The sequence below is a fragment of the Antennarius striatus genome, chromosome 6 (assembly GCF_040054535.1).
Source record: "Antennarius striatus isolate MH-2024 chromosome 6, ASM4005453v1, whole genome shotgun sequence".
In the NCBI taxonomy this organism is placed as follows: domain Eukaryota; kingdom Metazoa; phylum Chordata; class Actinopteri; order Lophiiformes; family Antennariidae; genus Antennarius; species Antennarius striatus.
In genome coordinates, this window is record NC_090781.1 from 18514027 (window position 1) to 18533556 (window position 19530).

Sequence of the window (19530 nt, forward strand, 5' to 3'; positions counted from 1 at the left end):
GAAATTGTTCTTTTACATTTTAATTCCAAGTGATAGTAACATTTACAATCAGAAAAAACTAAGAATGAAATTTTTAAAAATCATAATGCTACAATAAAATAAAAAAAATCAAACCTCTCAGTACAGCACATTGGAAATAACCATTTAAAGAATGGTACTATAATATCCAAATACAACAATATTATACCTTACATAATTTTCCCTCAGAATTGATTATTGTAGGGCATTATTAAAATATAATATTGAGATTTTATAACGCTTCAGTTTACTTTTAATGTCTTTTAAAGTCCATTTACTCACCAATCTGGAGTGAGGATAAGATAATGAAGAGCTGTTTTTTCCAGTGGGTCAAATTTATATCCTAAAACATCTTTTTTTTTTAATAGAGCTTTACCAAATTTCCTTTTTATTCTTGACCTTCTTTAAGGTTTGAATGCACTAATTTAAGTTTTTTTTGCATTTCCTTTTAATGAAATAGCATGCAGAGCAAAATGTAAGGGTTATAAAGCTATAATTGGATGTTTGTCTTAAATATTAAGATTTAAAAGCAAATACAATAAACCTACATTTCCAGGAGAATATGAAAAATTACAGGTACTTAGTCGGTTTGCTAGTTGTCTTCAGAGATAACGTTAAACATGATGTTCCCTTGATGTTCATGATGCTCATGTGTCGTTAGGATGCATCTACAATCAGACTCAAACGTGGTGGAGTAGAAACAAGTATCTGTAGCTACAGATCACCTCCTATACGCTCATCAGGAACACCTAAATAGTTCAACTAAATGCTAATCACTTAATCATGTTACAATACTGTACAATACAATACAATAATGAAGTTACATTGCATTTGCACTCAGACAATCATTTGGCTTTAATTCTAAGATGAATAAGCAAATATTTCAGGGCTGAGGAATGCCATGAGACATTCTTAAAAGAAGGTAAAGAGTCCTGCAGCCACAGAATTCATCCGACATGTGACAAACAGAGACTGTCTAGTTGGGACCAACGGCTAAAAACCATCCAAGTCCTAAACTTGAACAAATAGTTGAGTAAAATATTTGTCCAAGTCCAAGAATGATAGCTTAAATGCTAAATGAGGGGCTAGTGCTTGGACTTGGTCTGTAATGAGCGGCCCAGTGTGAGCCATGTTATTCTGATTCCTTGCAATAAATATCTGCAACGATATGCATCCAAGGTGATTTGTGAGAAAGTATTGTTAGAATTTTTTTAAAAATAAATTCCTGTGCTGGATGAATCAAGTGATTGTGATTTTTTTTTTTTTTTGTGGCACTTAGTGCTAGCATCCTTCTACCTAATTTTTCTGTAGAGCAGCTGAATCTGCATTTGGCACAAATACACCTCCAAACTGAAATGACACCAGCTGAAACATTCCTCATCTGCTTATGAGAAATACGGCCCCGCTTGGTGCATTCCCTTTTTTAGGAAACAAAGACACCTTCTCCAGTTTACATTCACGCCGTCAGTCCAAAGTTTGTCCAACGATTGCAGACGCTCTGTGAGGTTTGATCTGATGCACCTGAAATGTGTACAGTTGAAAATGACAACAAAAAGCTCTGTTTTATCATCGGTCACATGACTCCAAACCCAAATCCTAACCACCATCAGCTTATCAGCTAGAAAAAAATGGAGCTGAAGAATGACAGCAGGCCGTATGCTACAGCGGTGTGTCTTTTGGTGGCGCTGAATGTCTTCGCTGACCGGATATTTTACTGAGATGACTACATGGAAATGAAATCCGATGGTCCCGGGAACCCGTCCAGCGTCTCTGCAGGTTCAACAGTTCACTTCCTGCAGGCATTCGTCCACAGATTAACAGGATGAGAGTGGAAGTTGGGAAAGACAAGAGTATTTGTCTCTTTTCTGTTTACTCTATTCAGATTCAGAATTTATTCCACAATCCACACATTTTTCTTTTCTGATTTGAACGTTCTATTTACTTTAGGAACAAAAGGGGATTTTTAAAACAGCTTCTTAATGAGTGAATCAAAATTCAGCCCAAATAAAACAACAACCCATAATTCCACATGAGTGATTTACATGTTTCAGGGTTTGTCTAATCCTTCCCAACAAAGGTTCTCAGGGGCAGCAAACGTTCTTTTTCCTCTCCTCTGCTGAGACACCCCCCTGTCTCGATCCCTCTACCAGTCACTCCTCTGTAATGGTGGGCAGGTGAGGGGTACTGGGAGAACTGGGCGCGCTACGAAGATCGGGCCTGACATTGACGCTGGAGATGGACCACACATCGCTAAGCTCTGCAAACGGGACAAAGTCAAGCAGTTTTACACATTCACATTAGTAGACTGTAAGTAATAAAGGCATGGGGGGTCTAAAAATAAATATATATACATACATATATATATATATATATATATATATATATATATATATATATATATATATATATATACACACATATATATATATATATATGTCTATATTAATACAACCAGCCGTGAGAAAGCCAAGCATCCCTAAATGCAAATGTTAGATTAAAAAAAGAAGTCATGTGCAAACAGCAGTTTGGTGGATGACATAAGGACACATACTCTACAGTGAGGACTTATGTCAAGGCTTCATAACAGTTTCCCACCAGGTTCAGAACATGCAAAGCTTTAATGAAGCCTCTTCTTTATGTAATTAAAGATTATTTATCATAACATGCATGTGTCCCGTGTACGTGACCTCTGAGTCCTTTAATCCACACACTTCTCTAACGTCATTCCACGCTATCAATGGGGGTTAATGCTCACTTTCTAAAGAAGACACATATTCTTATACTGCTCAAAGAGGGTTCAAGGTTCATACAAGGTTCCTGGTTGACATGCAGGGCTGACATGCACGGGGTCAGGGTTTGAGGGCTCCAGCCGAGGGGGTCAGACTGGAGGGTGCTCCAGCGAATACAGATGACCTCTGACGACTCTGACACAACCACATACCAAACACATACAGAGCAGGAGGTCAATGATGATGATAAATGTCCCGATCGGGCAAGGCACGGATTTTTACGACAAATGATGGTCTGATAAAATCAATATTATAATCTATCATTTCTGCTAATCTCTGTTTATCTCCAGTGAACGTTCACATCAGCCAAGATGAACGCAAAGCAACAAATGAAACGTGGAAACACACGTCAACAGCGAGGGAACACAAAAATGTTCTCGTACCAGTCCTGAACTTGCTGTACGGTCCATTCTCGTGAGTTTGACGGCTGCTGGACCAGAAGGTAAGGCCTCTCTCCCTCCACCTGACAACAACCACCAGAGAGAGAGAGAGAGATCAGAGGGTTTGACAGCAACCAGCTGTGTTTCTGATGCTTACATGAATCGCTGAGATTGATGTGCACTCAATGCACTCGATGCAAAGCATGAAGATCAGCAAAAGAGAAGCATGAAATCCTGAAGATCCTTTGTTACAGGTGCAGTTCATTGAAAAAAGAAACTCCCAAAATATCAAAAGGCACGTACAGTATTAGATGTGTGTATTCAGCCTGATGAGGAAATAATGAACAGTTTCTGAGTTATTATCCAGAAACCCTCTTCTGAGAACTCTGCAGTATTTTACTTTCCAGATCACAAGAGGTGTCATGTTGTCAGTTTGCCTAACGAATATTACAACAGCCTCTCTGCACGGCTTCTGATCTTTCATATTCTCCACAGTTACACTGATCAAAACACATTTCTCTTCACATCGTAGGGGAAGACAGACATCTCAGACTACAAATTAAATTAGAACAAAACATCAGCAGCCGCCAGAAAGACTCGGATCAGCTTCATGAACCAAACATCAGCAAATGACATTTGTGTGTATGTGTGTGTGTGTGTGTCTGTGTTTCTACACACCAATGGAATATGAAAACTGCAGTGATGAGGAACGCAGACACAGCATCAGTCAGGAGCCACATCAAATTATATTCCTCTGGAGTCTGGGGAGAGAAGCGATGCAGATGTTGTCTCTGACTTCAATCGATCATTTTATAATTAATATGCTTCTGATTACACAGTAGTAGGACAGGTTATGTAACCAACATGTCAGAGACAGCAGCGGGATACACCTGAATGGACTCACCATAAGAAAGAGAGGCTTGCCGAGGCTGGACAGGATGTGGACGGAATTGGTGGTCACAGACTGAGCTCCGGCGCACCAGGCCAGAGAGTAGAGCCACGGCTGGCTGATGACGTACAGGTTGGTACTTATATTCTCAGACCTGTACTTACTTTAGGGTGAGGGGAGACAAAAACATTAGTAATTACACAGTAATTACGAGCACAACACACAACATCACAGGGTGATTCACGCCTTCAAAATCAGCACGTCCTCATTTCAGTGATGATGAGAGCGAATCAACAGCAACAAGGATGAGACTACTTCAGTGGGCTGTGTGGGTTCTGCTCAACAGAAGTCAACTTTCCAGCCCTCATCTTTCCAGAGAGTTCTCCCACAGCTTCTATTTATGCACAAGTGCCACCCATTATTTCTCTAGTGCTCCTTGTCAGACTCTCAAAGCCTCGTCCTTTCTGAACCACCTCTGAACACCCGTCTCCTAACAGGAGCTCTCTCACTGCTTCTTCCATTCCAGATTTCCTTTCTCTATCTGTACCTGATTTGTTGTTCTGACATGGTGCTGTAGTGAAGGTTCAATCTAGTGATGTGGCCGTTTGCAAGTTCTTGGATGGAGGCCATTTGTCCGGATGTCTGCTGCAGTTCTGGGTCCATTGTCTGGACTAGCTGCCTGTCCTCAGGTGGGAGCCACAGCACCTGCACAACAACACGCACGCACACGCACGCACGCACGCACGCACGCACGCACACACACACACACACACACACACACACACACACACACACACACAAAAACAGCCATGCATATGTAGGTTCCACTGCTGGGACTGGACTTGATATCAACACAGATTAAATGTCATTTTGGACACATCTATCTCTACCTGTGACGAGTTGATGATGGCCTGCACCACCTGCAGGGTGAGGTTTATGTAAACTTGACTGTAAGGGTGTCCGTACGGTGGCCTGCGCAGGTCAAACAGCACTAGTTTGCCACTATGAGATGCCACCTCCAGGAACTGGGCCAGCGACGGGACTGACTGGTTCTGTGCATGGAGGCGGTCGGCCTCAGATAAAGATGACACACTACCAAAAGGATCCCTCTGCAGTAGAGATGGAGAAAATTTGTTTAATTCTTGATTGGAATTGGAATTTAAAAATAACTAAGCGACATCAGTGGGGCTTTTCAAATGTACTTTTAACATATGTAATCATTATCTACCCCCTGTTACGTATATAAACCCAGATTTATTTGCGTCTCACCGATAAGAACCAGTTGCCAGCGTTCAGCTGCTGCAGTTCTGCCCAGGTGAACATGGAGGCATCATGGTGTGTTCGATTTGGGAAAACCTCAGCGACGTTAGTGGTTCTCCTCAGAGTGGAATCATGCATCAAGAAGGGAACGCCATCGTAGCTACGGATACAGGTGGGAACAACATGTGATGAAATGAGGCATCTGGATGTAAGCAGACCACTAGACTCACTACGGTCACCAGCAGAATGGGATTAGCTAATCTACTAATGCCAAATCATGGCAATGCTGCTAATCTGTCTGTTGTTTAAGTGGAAGATTGCATGCTAACCCATGCTAACTGGATTGGCATGGCAGTAATCACCTTGGCCCTGAGGATCAAATCTGAGCAGAACAATTTATTCAGTTCAGTCCAAACAAGATACAGACCCGAACCGGTTTCATTTTGCTTTTCCACTGCCGCAAATGACCATGAAATTACTGTTCATCCCAAGGAGGCAGTCGCCATTATTCACTAACACATATTCAACAGCCTTGATTACCTGATGGTCACATCAGTCTCTAGTCCTTCTCCTCCAGCATCCACTGCCTTCTTAAATGACATCACAGTATTTTCCGGAGCCAGCTGCAGATGCACACATAAAGTCACAAACAAACACTATGTCCAAACCAGGAGACCTCTGCAGTGAAGATAACATCTGATATATTAAATGACATTCTAGCATTCATGGACTCACCATTGGTGCTCCTCTGTGTCCGATGAGAGCCGGGGCGGGTCCCAGCATTCCTGCCTCTTTAATGCAGGGTGAGTACATTCCCAGCGGGACCAGGTAGAGAGAGAACAGTATGGACAGGTAGAGACCCAGTACAGCCACCTGACGCACTGGAGATTATGACACATATGTAGGAGATTTTAAGTGTTTATCATTTTTTTCAATTAAAAATAAGTTTCAGTTATTAGGGAATCAGATTCAATAAAATCTAGGTTGACAAAAAATCACAACAGAAGTCAAATCCAACAGTTCAGGAAATGACCACAGCCTCTTGAAGTGGAGCGAGGATGATGATGCAAGATTTATCAAAACACGGTTCATTTATTGTTGGTATGCTACATTGATTAACAACATGAACACAACAGAGCAACGCTTTACTTATGCCCCAGGTATAGTAATGCTCACAGGAGTGCATTAGTGCAGGATTTGGATGTTAATCCAAATCAGGATTATTTGGGGTAAATCTTTCCTGACAGGATAAATATGGTGGTCTGGTCGAGAATCCTACGGGCAACAGACGGAATGACAGACACCTGGTTACAGAGCAGCTTCTACTGGGAACAATATCATTGGTCTGACGGAGATACATTTACTTGCTTTACCATATGAAAGCATGATGCAACCTCAGGGGCTGAAGCCAGGGTGGTGGTGCCAAAAATTGATCCTCTAATGGCCACTTAAGGTTGGAATCTAACGCAAGCCAATCCCCATGGACGCAATTAATGTCTTTATAGCCTGATACAAACAATTATTTTGGTCTCTATGGCTACTATCCTGTTCAAATCAACTGTGTAGGGTTCATTTTCTATACAGTTCAATCGTTGAAATAATCAAGGCTTCAAGTTGTGCACATTTAAGTGCATGTACATTTGGAATGACAGCCAGACACATAAGTGAATGCAACTTTCCTTTCTAACACAGACTTGAGTGGGCGCTTTTGAAAAGGAGAGAACTAAATTGCATTTTGTGCTATAGCAAATCTCTCTCTCTCTCCCTCTCCATCTTCTCCTATCGAGACAGACTCCCAACATGACGCAGCATCACTCTACCCACTGAATCACCATGGAAACCAGGGACAGTACCCATGGAGACCAAAGAATGAAGAAAGGGAGACATAGAGGTCAAAGCCATTCAGACAGGAGAAAAGGACTTTCAGAGACTACAAAACACAACGTGACACAGCCATAAGTAAAAAGAAGGTTTGAAAGTTGATTTAAAATGATCAGTAAACCAAAAACCAAGCCAATTCCAATACGGTGATCAAATTTTCAAAGATCAACCCATCAGCTTTCCTACCTTTCTTGTTCATGCGGAAAAAGTGCAGCGCTATGGGCCAGGAGAGAATGGCCATAAGTAAAACTGCAGCCACATGGAGGAAAGGCGCCGTCACCTGTGAAGGAAAAAGGGATCGATCAAAATGTCTTAAACATTTCACTCACACATTAAGAAATGGATGAACCTGCAGGGAGAGAAGGAGAGTCTTCCATTCTTTGCTCCAGAGATCTGACAGGATGGCGGTGGCCGTGACGGAGAACACCAGCGTCACCACGATGCCAGACTGAAGGGAGACGAGACACAACGTAAGACAACTTCCACACGAGGGAACATAATTTGACATTGTGGATGTCGTACCTTATGGCTCCAGTGAAGATACAGCCTCTGGCCCTCCGAAAGGAGGCACACTGCCAGCACCTGTCCAGGTAATAATCATTAAATATATGAACACCTACCACACATACAATTCAAAATATTTTTAAAACTTCAATCTTTTCACTGATTGACGGTCGAGATATAGCAGTGATTTGTTTTCTTCCAAATCAGGAAAGATTTTATGCAGCCACAAAAAACAACAACAACAACTGTAGCTGGCATCTTTTTTCTATGCAGTTAAAATTATATAAACTTTTCCATCTTGTCTCGGGTATTGTCACCCACCGCCCTGGTCAGTAAGAAAGTGGAGGAGGAAGAGCTTGTTCTGCCTGCATCTACAGTATTTATTTATAAGGTTAAAAGAGAGACAGAAGAGCTCATTTCCACGAGTTAGATGTGTTGTGCTTATATCACCCTAAGAGTTGGCAAATTGTTGTTAGCATACAGAAGTGTTCATTTCATTTTTTTTTCTCTCGATACTCCACCACTTCATCCCAGCGCCATCACTATTCTGGTAGTAAAACAAAGCAATGGGGACATGATTCCTAAATGCTGTGGAACCTAAAGTGCATTTCGGTTAAGAGTCAAAGAAATGAAGTGACACAACCAAACCATCTTGGTCTTATCATGTGCTAAACAATAAAGTTCCTCTAGTTTACTGTAATCTGGGTTTAAGGCAGAAGCAACATGTTCAAGTGTTTTACTCAACAACACTCCAGCCTGTAAAGAGTGTACAGTTCAGATGTCCAGAACGAACTTCTGCACTGAAATCCCTCCATCTAAAAACAATGCCTGCCTATGTCTGCCTTTAATGCTGATACCATGTTATATTTTATTTTGCAAAGTTTAAAATAAACAAGCTGAAACTTTACAGAGTGCATACCAAAAGCAGAGCAATGTATGTGAACAGAGCAGCAGCAACAACCAGCAGGACCAGAGACCAGGGAAACCAGAAGCCCAGAGTCCCAAAGTTAAACCTGAAGCACAAAAATATCATTTTAATGAGTTTGGTTTCTTCATACATACTGTACATAAAAAACTGATGAACACACTCAGTTAACTGTTTAAACTAGAACCACAACAGGATGTCACGGTTGAATGCAAAGATGAAGTTGATATCACCAAAATTTTCCGATGGAGTTGAATAATGGAAAGAAAAAGGTTTTTGCACGTTATATTCCATGCTCTGCCAATCACACGACGTATGTACTGTATGTGACCAACCAGTCAAAGTCGTTGTAGTCATTCTGAGCTTCACTCCAGAAGTACAGGAATAAAAAACTCAGAAAGAAGGTGAGGATCAGGAGGCCAAAGCTGACACACTCCACCTGTAACACACATTATTTCAATGATTGACAAGAATAATTGATATTTCATACATATTTTATCGTCTATGAAAAGTGGGAAAAAAACTGTTTGGTCAGGAATGAATGACTTTCCAACTGTAATGTCTGAATATGATTCTGAGTTGAGCACACAATGTTTTTCCAAAGGGTAGATTTGCTATTATTATACCAGTGGCGTAAAATGATCACAGGTATTCTTTTCGAACAAAAGTAACCCATATGATGCCTCTGTGCTGCAAAGAGACAGCAGTATATGTTCGTGTAAGATGACGATGTGTATACTGTATATGTGGTGATATTTTTTTAGATAAAAGCAGTAATCGACTGTTGGAGTCAGCAGGTTGGATACAGGAGAAGAAGGTAGACGATCAATACGCTCTGCAGTATCAGCAAACTAACTAACTCAAAACACTGCTTTAAAATGGCCTAGCGTTCTCTCCTTGTGTGTGTGTGTGTGTGTGTGTGTGTGTGTGTGTGTGTGTGTGTGTGTGTGTGTGTGTGTGTGTGTGTGTGTGTGTGTGTGTGTGTGTGTGTGTGTGTGTGTGTGTGTGTGTGTGTGTGTGTGTGTGTGTGTGTGTGTGTGTGTGTGTGTGTGTGCGTGTGTTTACCTTGCTGCAGCAGCATTCTCCTGGCTGCGCTCGGGCTCTTTGGTATCGTCTCCATTGGCAACCGTAGAGGCCGGCCAGGCAGGAGACAAACGGCTGGTGTTCATACCTGGGGGAGTCATTCAAATGTTAACCAATGAGAATAAATTGATTTTTTCTAAAAATCGAACATTAAATACTACATTACAAAACATCGTGAGTAAGAAATCAAAGGTCATGACTTTTATTAGCAGCTTATTAGCATCAGTAAGCGCCAGCTGTCAGACGTTACTACTGGCTGGGGCCGTGTAAGAATGAAAATCAACAACGTCACCTGAAGTCAATATCAACTAAGCTGTATTTCTGTCTCTCCATCAGCAAAATATATAAATCTCAGTCCAGTTTTCATTTGAACTTCAGCTGCAAATTCATGAATCAAAGCTGATTTGATCAGTTCCAGAATGGTTCAGATTAAATTATCAGAATGGATAATCTAATTCAAATCTAATGAAATGTCAACAAACCCACCCCTGTGTTTCACATGCCTACATTACAACCAATCGGTCCAAAACAGAAGAATAAAACCCTTTTATGATGATCAGACTGTCTCTTTCCTGAAGGGGAGACTCATCCTTCTCCTTCTCTAGGACACATTCAAATGATTTCTAAATCTAGCATGGGCACCCCCAGTCAAGTCGATGCAAATGCATGCAACCGATGACTGATGTTCATCTCTACAGACTCAGACCGGCTGCCTGTCTGTACATTCATGTGTTCATCTACAACCGGCGGTTGATTGTGTGTTTAGTTGTGTACCTCTGCAGCAGCTGCCGCCGCACCACCTTTAGCTTCCCCAGTTTCAGTCTGGTCACAGGCATACACTCAGCCGCAGCCTGGCATCACAGAGAGGAAGGGGGGAAAGGGAAGGGGAGGTGAAGAGAGGACAGGGGAGACAGAGAAGAGGACACTGGTCTGTCAGCCGCCAAGCGATTGCCACCTAAAGAGGGAAAGAACAGCGGATCATGAGGCCAGGCAGGTCGCTCTGTTCTGGTTCACATCACATCACACCACCAAAGATAAAGCAGCTTAAAATTACAACTGTGATATGGAAGAGGACTTTAATATGGATTTCCAAGACGACTGTACAGATTTTCCAGGCATGAAACGAACGCAACATTTCCTCTCATGTGGAATTCAAACATAAACTTCTGAGATTGATGGCTTCAGCCTGGAAATATGGATTCAAACACAATCTGCTCTTGATCAACAATATAAACAAAGGACACGCACACGCACACACACACACACACACACACACACACACGCACGCACGCACGCACGCACACACTCATCCAATCATATCGATAATTTTGATCAATAACTAGTCCTCACTATTAATAAAACGGTTTTAAATCAGTTTCCAACACTGCCGCTTATCAAATTCTGCTGATGAAATGAAGGATTAATCGATAAACTTCTTTCAGCTCCATCACTGAACTCACAATAAGCAGTTCTAACGCTGAGACCGATGTGTTCAGACACAAATAGGTGGCCTACATCTGCTGAATGTAGGTCCAGCAGCTTCCAGCAGAGTCCTGGGTTGAGAAGAAATCAGCTGAAAGACTGAACACACACTCTCCCATATAAAAACTCCACTGACCAGAGAGTGAACGTGTTCAATCATAAAGTTAAAATTGAAAGATTTAATGTAGAGATGTTAAACTCAGTTTTAAAACTCAGTGTTGTCTCACTTTTATCTGGCCTTTTAATAAAAACTGCTGGATTCTGCTGGAAACAAGCTTCATAGAATTGTCAAACTTGACATGAAACCCTTTTCAGCTATTTTAATTTACTTTAATTTGGTCTCTGTAACTTATGTCAGCGGCAGGCCAATTCAAACAACCAAGTCAATAAACAGCTGCCATGGCAACGATGACATCAGATCTGTTATTACTGCTGTGAAGGGTGACGGGAGTTGGGTCAACCAGATGGAATACTATAGGGAAAGACTGAAGAAATGACAGCCTGAACGAGAAGAACGACCAGCAGAAGTCCTCAAAGCTGTTATGAACACAAAACCACAGGCTGTGACATCTACATAACTATGTTGCACGAGCGTTGTGAATAACAACAGGACATAAGGCATCACAGAGTAAGAACACAGCGGCATAAATTAATAAGAGCTGCAAAATGTAGAAAGAGAAAAATAAACAGGACAAAGAAAATGTCGGGAAACACAGACAGACACATAAAACGGACAATATTTCCCAAAAGGCGAGTCGACATCTTTAATTCGTCTGAAAGATAGCTAAACCTTGGCTCTGTCCTAAAAGTGAGGACAGAGACAAAGATCCTGCATCTTAGAGAGAATGACGGGAAAGCAGGAAGAGCAACTAAAAACATACAAATCAGGAAGATGATGCTGATCTTTATTTTGTCTCCCCCACTTAGTTGTTCATCTGACATTAAACTGTAAATAAATATCAAATCAACACAATGCAGCCACATACATCTTTAAGACATTTCTTTTTTTATATATGTAATTAACATATATCTTTATTTTTTTTCATGCAGTTAAAAAAAGGCGCCAAACCAGGATCCTAAAACTTTTGTGTATACTCAATACAGCATTGTCACATTTGAAACTGCAGAGAGTTAAAAAAAAAACTGCAATGCACCAACAGCAGGTAGCACAAACCATGTGTCCTGCAACAAATCTGTAGCCTCATTCAAACAGCCTTTTCTATTCCACCATGACTGACTGTTTCAACGCTTAATGACTGCTTAATGAACGGCTGTCAGTTTGTTCTACCCCTGTGACACCTCAGGAGGAACAGCATCCAACCAGTATCAGTGGTGTCATATTGTACTGTACTTGTACATTCAGCCCCCCCCCCCCCCCCCAGGGGAATTTAATGCTGTGTTTAAATAGAATGGAATCTTATTTTTGCAGTTTCCAGTGAAAACTGCAAAAATAAGAATTGTAGGAAGAGTAAATTATCAACAAACATTGAGTAATTTAGTAATTTATATAGCTCGCAAGATGTATTCAGACTAAATGGGTACATGTTTCCATAGAAACCAGACAAATTGAATTCAATAAAATCAAAAGGCATTACTACATGATGGTTGAGATATGTGCGAGGTCGGATGAAGGCAGACATGATGAGCAGCCTTCAACAAGAAAAGAAATATTTTCAGTGTAAAAAATTATTCTGGATGAAGGAACGTTGTGTTTCTCCTATCATTTTTATCTCTTGGGGATAATGGAACAAAACCTGCCACCTACACTCACTGGTGAGTATTTTATCTTCTACACAGATCTGGTAGAGGATGTTCCATTAAAATGTCAAAGGAGCTGTACCTGGCATTTCTTACGTCTTAATTTGTGGGCAACGGTGGGAAGTGAGCAGCAGAGCAGAAAACAGGAGAGCAATCTTCCTGCTCATCTGCGTTTCATCTGACAGGAACATCGACTGCCTTTTGTCCGCAACACGAATTATAACATCACCCAAAGAGAAAAACGGAGTGAACACGATGCCGAGGAATACTATCATGCAGCATAAAGGGAGTGAAGAGGCCAATTATAAACCAGCTTCTCCAGTTGTTCTATTGACATTCTGACATGTTGTTTTGATGAAAACCAGTCAGTATTTCACTGCTTAGAAGTCACAGAATGTTCACGAAAACTTTCAACCTAATCCCTTCCTTATCAGAGTCATAAAAAATAGTTACACACAAGCTGAGTCCATAAGCAGATAATTCAGGGTGACGAGGTGGTAAAGTTTACGTGAATAATGCCTATAACCTTCGATAATTTTTCTCGGGATGGGTTCATAAAGGTGTTAAAGTTGAAAAATGTCTTCACTTTCCTTCCAGATTGACCTCTCAGTTCTATTGTGCACCAATAAGACATTACATGACAACCGAAAAGCAAGTATGCATTGCTCTACAACCTCTTCTCGCCTTGTGTCATGTCCTTTAAAGTCATGTGTGTGAATTATTAACTTTATAATGCATCGCTCCATATAGACAGGTTTTTGAAGCAAAGTCCTCTAAAGGACAAGTGTTTCATGGCAGGACCATAATTTCTTTTTTTATGGTAAAACTATGAAAGAGAAAAAAAGTATAAACATGGTAAAGCTAGATAACAACTATAAAAACAATAATAATAATAATAGAAATAAGAGTAATAATAGTCAATAAATCTATATTTTCTTAGCCTATACGTCAAGTGATGTAGTATTTCTATTTTTTTGCAGACTCTCATTTTAACTTTTCTGAACTAACTCCAACAAAACCCTGATGATAACCACTGACACCAGCATCACAAAACAAACTGATGAAGCCTGTTGGATGGGAGGTGAAATGTCTTCAAGAAAAAGTCCAGTGAATTGATTTTAACAGATTGAGATAACCATAACCTGGATAATTTAGAACCAACACAGACATCACAAAACAAACAAACAAACAGACAGACAAACAACTAACAAACAGCCATTAAATTAGCAGTGAATTTATTGATAAAAATTCCTCCTGCTCTACTATTGCTGCAGGACGTGGCATCGTCGGCTTCGCCCTCACCCTAAAATAACCTAACCCTAAATCTAACCCACCCACTCTTTAAAAACTCTACATCCCCTTTTCTAAATGCAGTTCTAGTCGGAAAACAACATCAGTAGAAAAGCTTTATGACTCGAATCCGATTAGACTCCATTATTTCGAGATGCATCCAAGATTTTTAGGGGTGGCAGTGGCTCAGTGGTAAAGCGGGCTGTCCTATGATTCCTGCTCCCGCCCAAAAAAAACATACCCGGAGGTGAGCTGACAGTGGGAGGTGTCAGCTCACCTCCGGAGAACTGCCGAGGCACCCTTGAGCAAGGCGCCGTCCCCTTTACAAATTGCTCATTTGAGGCGCACCAAGAAGGAGCTGCCTGCCACTCTACCTTCCTTGCATGCCTACAGGCATATATGTGTGTGTGTGTGTGTGTGTGTGTGTGTGTGTGTGTGTGTGTGTGTGTGTGTGTGTGTGTGTGTGTGTGCATGCTTTTGAACTAGTAACTAGAGGGTGCTGTCTTAATTTCCCTTTGGGGATCAAACTACTATAAAAAATTAAATTAAAAAAGAAGTGGACTCTCGAAAACTTCAATCTCATAAAACAAGCGTCGCACACATACACACACACACACAGGTGACAACTATAAGCTTAAGTATATTAATTTCCAGATTCCCGTAGTCAGCAGCTTGTGAGGTGCAAAAGTAATAAATTTGTGTTCATTTAATCTAAATGCAAAAATTTCAATGTTTCTTTAATTCTGAAATTTAATGTGCCTGTGTGTTTATATATGAGCATCTACATTACCCACTTCTAATGTCTTTATTTGTCTCACTTTAACTGCAGTCATCTCAGGACAAGAAGGGAACATAATAAAAATGCAGGAGAAATAAATATTAAATCAAGCAAACAAAATTAACTTGGAAGCAAACAGACAGAATGTCTTTTGTAAAGGACACAACATGACTCAGAAGCTAATTGGCACTTTCACTATTTCAGGTCTACAAAGCATTTTTTCCTCCGACATAGAAGGCAGCAGCGTATTACTGTGAGGACATGGGTTTGAATCCCTGCAGAGCGTGTGGAGTGCCCTTTAAACCGGGCACTTGATCCCCGCTGTTGCACTGCGGTAGCAGAACGTGATTATGCACAAGATTAAATTAAACTTTAATGATCCCACGAGGCATGGCTAATAGACGTATGAATGTGAAGCAGATCATTGCTGAGAGGGAAATGTATTAGAGTCAAAAACATTTAAGATATACTGTTAAATGGGTCTATAAATGAGTCTCCAGAGACTCAATAAACCAGATTTGGTTTCTCACTTTGCATATGAAATGAAGCTACTGTAGAATAAAACAATAAGGTACTGTGGATCCAGCGTAGAACCCAGCAGCAGATTCTACTAGACCCTGAATAAGACTGGTCCCAGGATGGTTGGGTAAAACTTTATCCCCATTCAGACACCATTTTCATTCTGGGTCCGTTTTGCCTTTAATCCACCTTGATGGCCTGTTTGAACCCAATGAAGGCAGAACAGAGAGAGGAATTTATTTTGGAACTGTTGTGCAATGCCTGTCTGAGAGTAGCTTATGAGAAGCTTGCAGGAGCGAAGAAAGCCTTCACAGAGCTGAAAGCAACATAAACAAAATCTGGAGGCTGTGTTAAGAAAATGTGTAAAAAAATAATAAAAAATGAATCAGCAAAACATATAAGTAGAGGACTGTATGGATACACATGGAGGCAAGACAGAAACAAATGCAGGGTTTGGTCCTCATGCCAATCAGCTGTTTGCTATTAATTCACTGTCTGTATAGAAAGAGAAGGAGGGGATATGTACAACTCTCACCCCCAGGGATAGAGACTTCACCCCCACCAGACCCACACTTAATCCCGTTGTAACCTTCAGGCCTGTGTAGCTGCAGCTTTTAAAGCTTTGCAGTCTCACCTCAACTTAGCCGCTGTCTGATGGCCACACACATCACAGCACGTCCGATTTAAGTCTACAACAGTCCTCAAGTCCAGGGGGGTGGGGGGGTGGCATTCGGATTCAGACAGACTCTCTCCTCACAGTTCAGTCCCAGTTCCTTACTAATGAACAGCTTGTCGTCCCTCTGGCTCCTGTTTTTCACCGAACACAAACCAGATGGTGGAGACCATGCAAACAAACATGATGAAGAAGAAATGCATCTGCATTGATGTTAATGATTCATCACAGATTAATACTAAGATAGTCGACATATTGATTCAGTCGTTGAAAAACTCATTACATGTGATCCTCACAGCTTCGGTGCAGCTGTGTTTGTCGACTGTGGAAATTTAAGTCCATGCTTCAAAATCTGTATTCAAGATTTGTTCAGTTTAACTGGAAATGACAGGTCCAATCAAATGTTAAAGATTCATCTCGATGTCAGAAGCTAAAAGATGGAGAATCAGGTTGATTCCAGGAACAGAACTATTTCTTTAAGGCAAAATAACCAAACCCTTGAAGCGTATATAACATAGAAAACACTCATTACTCCTTTGTCTCTATCCTGAAATGACCGAACGACACTGACGTCACAGAGAATCACAGCGGCGACGGCTTCTCTTACGACTTGAGAAGAGATTTAGTGTCGTCGGGGGGGCTGTACAGCAACAGTGATTCTCATCGCTTCACGGCTGTGTGTCAGAGTTTACATGGTATAGCGCATCCAGAATGCTCCTACGAATGGGTGCAGCAAATGAGTGTGTTTATAACCAGCACATAAAATAACAGTGATTACAGCACATACACACACAAAAAGATAATGAGATTCTTTGAATGAATAAAGGTTCACAGGGAAGATTCAGCTGCAATCACTCCAATTATTTCCACACCCATGTTCTTTTATTTTTAACACGTTTAGCTAGTTATGTGTGTGTGACTTTCTTGCCTTCCAATTTTCCACTGCCATTTTATTTAGTGATTGATAGTTGCTGAGGCAACGACTATGAGAACACTGTGCTGCTGTTTCAGCATCATGTGTGCGTTCTAACCAGCACATCTGTTCTCTGGTCGCAGGACATTAAATGAACATTAAATGATTTTCATCCAGATAATCAAATCACATGAACACTCATGAACAGCATGACACTTGTTTTCCAGATTTCCACCAGTATCACTGATATACTATCAGTGTTGTTGTGGCCAGTGGCTACCGCTGGCATGTCATACATGTATTAATAACCCTGCTCAGCTGACAGCTCCTGACAAATCGGACCAGAACTCCAGCTGCAAGGCCAAAATGTCAAAAAAATCTATTTTTCATGCAAGCATGAGCAGGTGTCACTAGAGCAGAAGGTATTTTATCTTTATGTCAGCACCTATCAGGAAGAGGTGGTCTGAAGTCTCACCTTATCTGAATGTGTCTACGTAGCTGACATACCCCTTTTAGAAGTCATAAGCCAGTACAACAACCGCATACTACATAAATATAACAGAGGTGGACATAGCATGGCATTAAATCGTCCACTTTTTCATTTTGTAGATCTAGGCAGATCCAACTAGGAATAAATTTAATCCTGATGCTTTACCACTCTTCCATTCCAGATTTCCCTGAGGTACTTCTTGTTGTTTTGTGGTCCAGATTATGGTCTGTGCTTACCAACATTCCCTTTTCATTTCTGCAGGATCTTTCTTATCACCTCTTCAGTATTCATTTCCACTGTAACAATTGTGTACAACAGGGACAGGATGTTTGTTCGCCTTCCAAACATGAACTTTAGAAGAGAAAGAAAAGAAAAAACCAAGAAACATCACAATGGCTTCTGATGCAGCCAATCATCACGGACTAAATGACTGTGGTCGAGCGGGCGTGGTGGACGCGACCCTTTTCCTCATGACAAACCGGAACTTTTCTTTTTATTTTCATTGCTTACACAGCTGTATGGCTGGGTGATAACCCATGAATTTGAATAAGATGCCCTTCCACTCAGATCGGTATTGACCTGAAGGATCAGGATGAAGCAGCCTGATAGGGTCGGGATTCGACCAGACTGCTGCTGCAGGAGCCCAGTCAGTCATAACAGTGTCGCATCTGCAGGAGCAGCTTTTGAGTTTTAAGGTGATATCCTAGTGAATACACGTTCTGTGAAATGTGGAATGTCAAACGGAAATTTAAATATTAACCACAAATAAACAACTTTTTCAAACATTTTGCACAACATTCCATCTTACCCGCTGTTTGTAACTTTAATAAAAACGTAGCATTAATTAAAATAACCTGGCAATTTTAATGAGACATTCAATATATGTAAAATATTTCAATGACACGACTAAATGAAATAAAATTATTCAAACTAAAATGGGCGGAAGAAGAAAACTAATTCAATCTAAATTCTAAACCAGATGGCAGTAGCCTCAAACAAACTGACACCGACGTTGTTTGTGAATTTCCCCGTGAACTGAATTTTTTTTTTTTTGTTCAATTCCCTCCACCCGTGTAAATAAACATGAAAAGAAAGGAGGACAGGCTCTGCAGTCCTCCCGTCTCCTCACCTCGTCGGCTGCCGTGTCCGTTCAGTTCGTCTCCTCACCCGTCATGTCTTTGAAATCGTCATGTTTTTGTTTTTAAATAAAGGTCCTGAAGCACGAGCGCTTTGGCGCAGTGTTGTCGCGCGGCAGCGCAGCCTCTCGAGCCCCGAGCGTCTCGGTGTGTGACGGAACACGGGGGAAGTCCGGTACCAGCACGCGCTGCTGCTGGACGAGGGAAGGGGAGGGAGAAACTGCAGGCACGAGGCTGCGGAGCGTGACGCGCGCGGTGGAGCTGAGCGCGTGAGATAACGGGGTATCCGACGTTTGATTTCACTCGCGTCGACGGAGGAAACCGGAGATACCGCGGCGACGCGTGACGTCACAGCCGTGCTTCATAGGTAGCAACCTTCTGTGCGCGCTGGCGCGGATGCGTGAGGCGCGTCCAGTAAACGCCTCCACGCCGCAGCGGTAGAGGCGTTAGAATTTGTCAGAGATTTGACAAGGGATAAAGTTTGGAGAGTCCCACCTATGATGAAACCTGATTCCTGACTCGGGTGTAGTCCGATTATTAAAGCCAACTTCCGTGTGTGAGGTTTTATCCTGAGTATGCGCCAGACTCAGATTTAAGAAGACACGATTGCTCATGGGGGAAAAAAGAAAAATGAACATGTTTTAAATGATTACTGTTATTAAATATTCTCACTTGTGTGACGTCAAAACTTTTCATTGTCCTTCATGGACGTGGCGGTCAACCACAAGCTCACACTGAGGTGAATCTCATATCTCACCAACA

The 19530-nt window shown here is 41.4% G+C and overlaps 1 protein-coding gene across 7 annotated transcripts; it reads right to left on the reverse strand.

The window, feature by feature from the left end:
* Positions 1-4: 4 nt before the first annotated feature.
* gdpd4a (glycerophosphodiester phosphodiesterase domain containing 4a) lies at positions 5-19119 on the reverse strand. Of its 7 annotated transcripts, none has more exons than XM_068316575.1 (18): positions 18762-19119; positions 10504-10580; positions 9712-9817; positions 8982-9085; positions 8641-8734; positions 7740-7799; positions 7567-7665; positions 7404-7497; positions 6072-6217; positions 5877-5959; positions 5346-5496; positions 4967-5185; positions 4624-4781; positions 4092-4239; positions 3866-3948; positions 3191-3270; positions 2774-2942; positions 5-2275 (listed from the first exon to the last, which is right to left on the reverse strand). In XM_068316575.1, exons 2-18 carry the CDS (start codon positions 10563-10565, stop codon positions 2269-2271), a joined length of 1863 nt encoding a protein of 620 aa, XP_068172676.1. In that variant the 5' UTR covers positions 10566-10580; positions 18762-19119; the 3' UTR covers positions 5-2268. The 7 variants fall into 7 exon arrangements, with proteins under 7 accessions (XP_068172676.1, XP_068172674.1, XP_068172678.1 ...); XM_068316573.1 differs by having other exon boundaries at positions 10504-10684; positions 18762-19117; XM_068316577.1 differs by having other exon boundaries at positions 2829-2942; positions 10504-10684; positions 18762-19116.
* Positions 19120-19530: the final 411 nt, after the last annotated feature.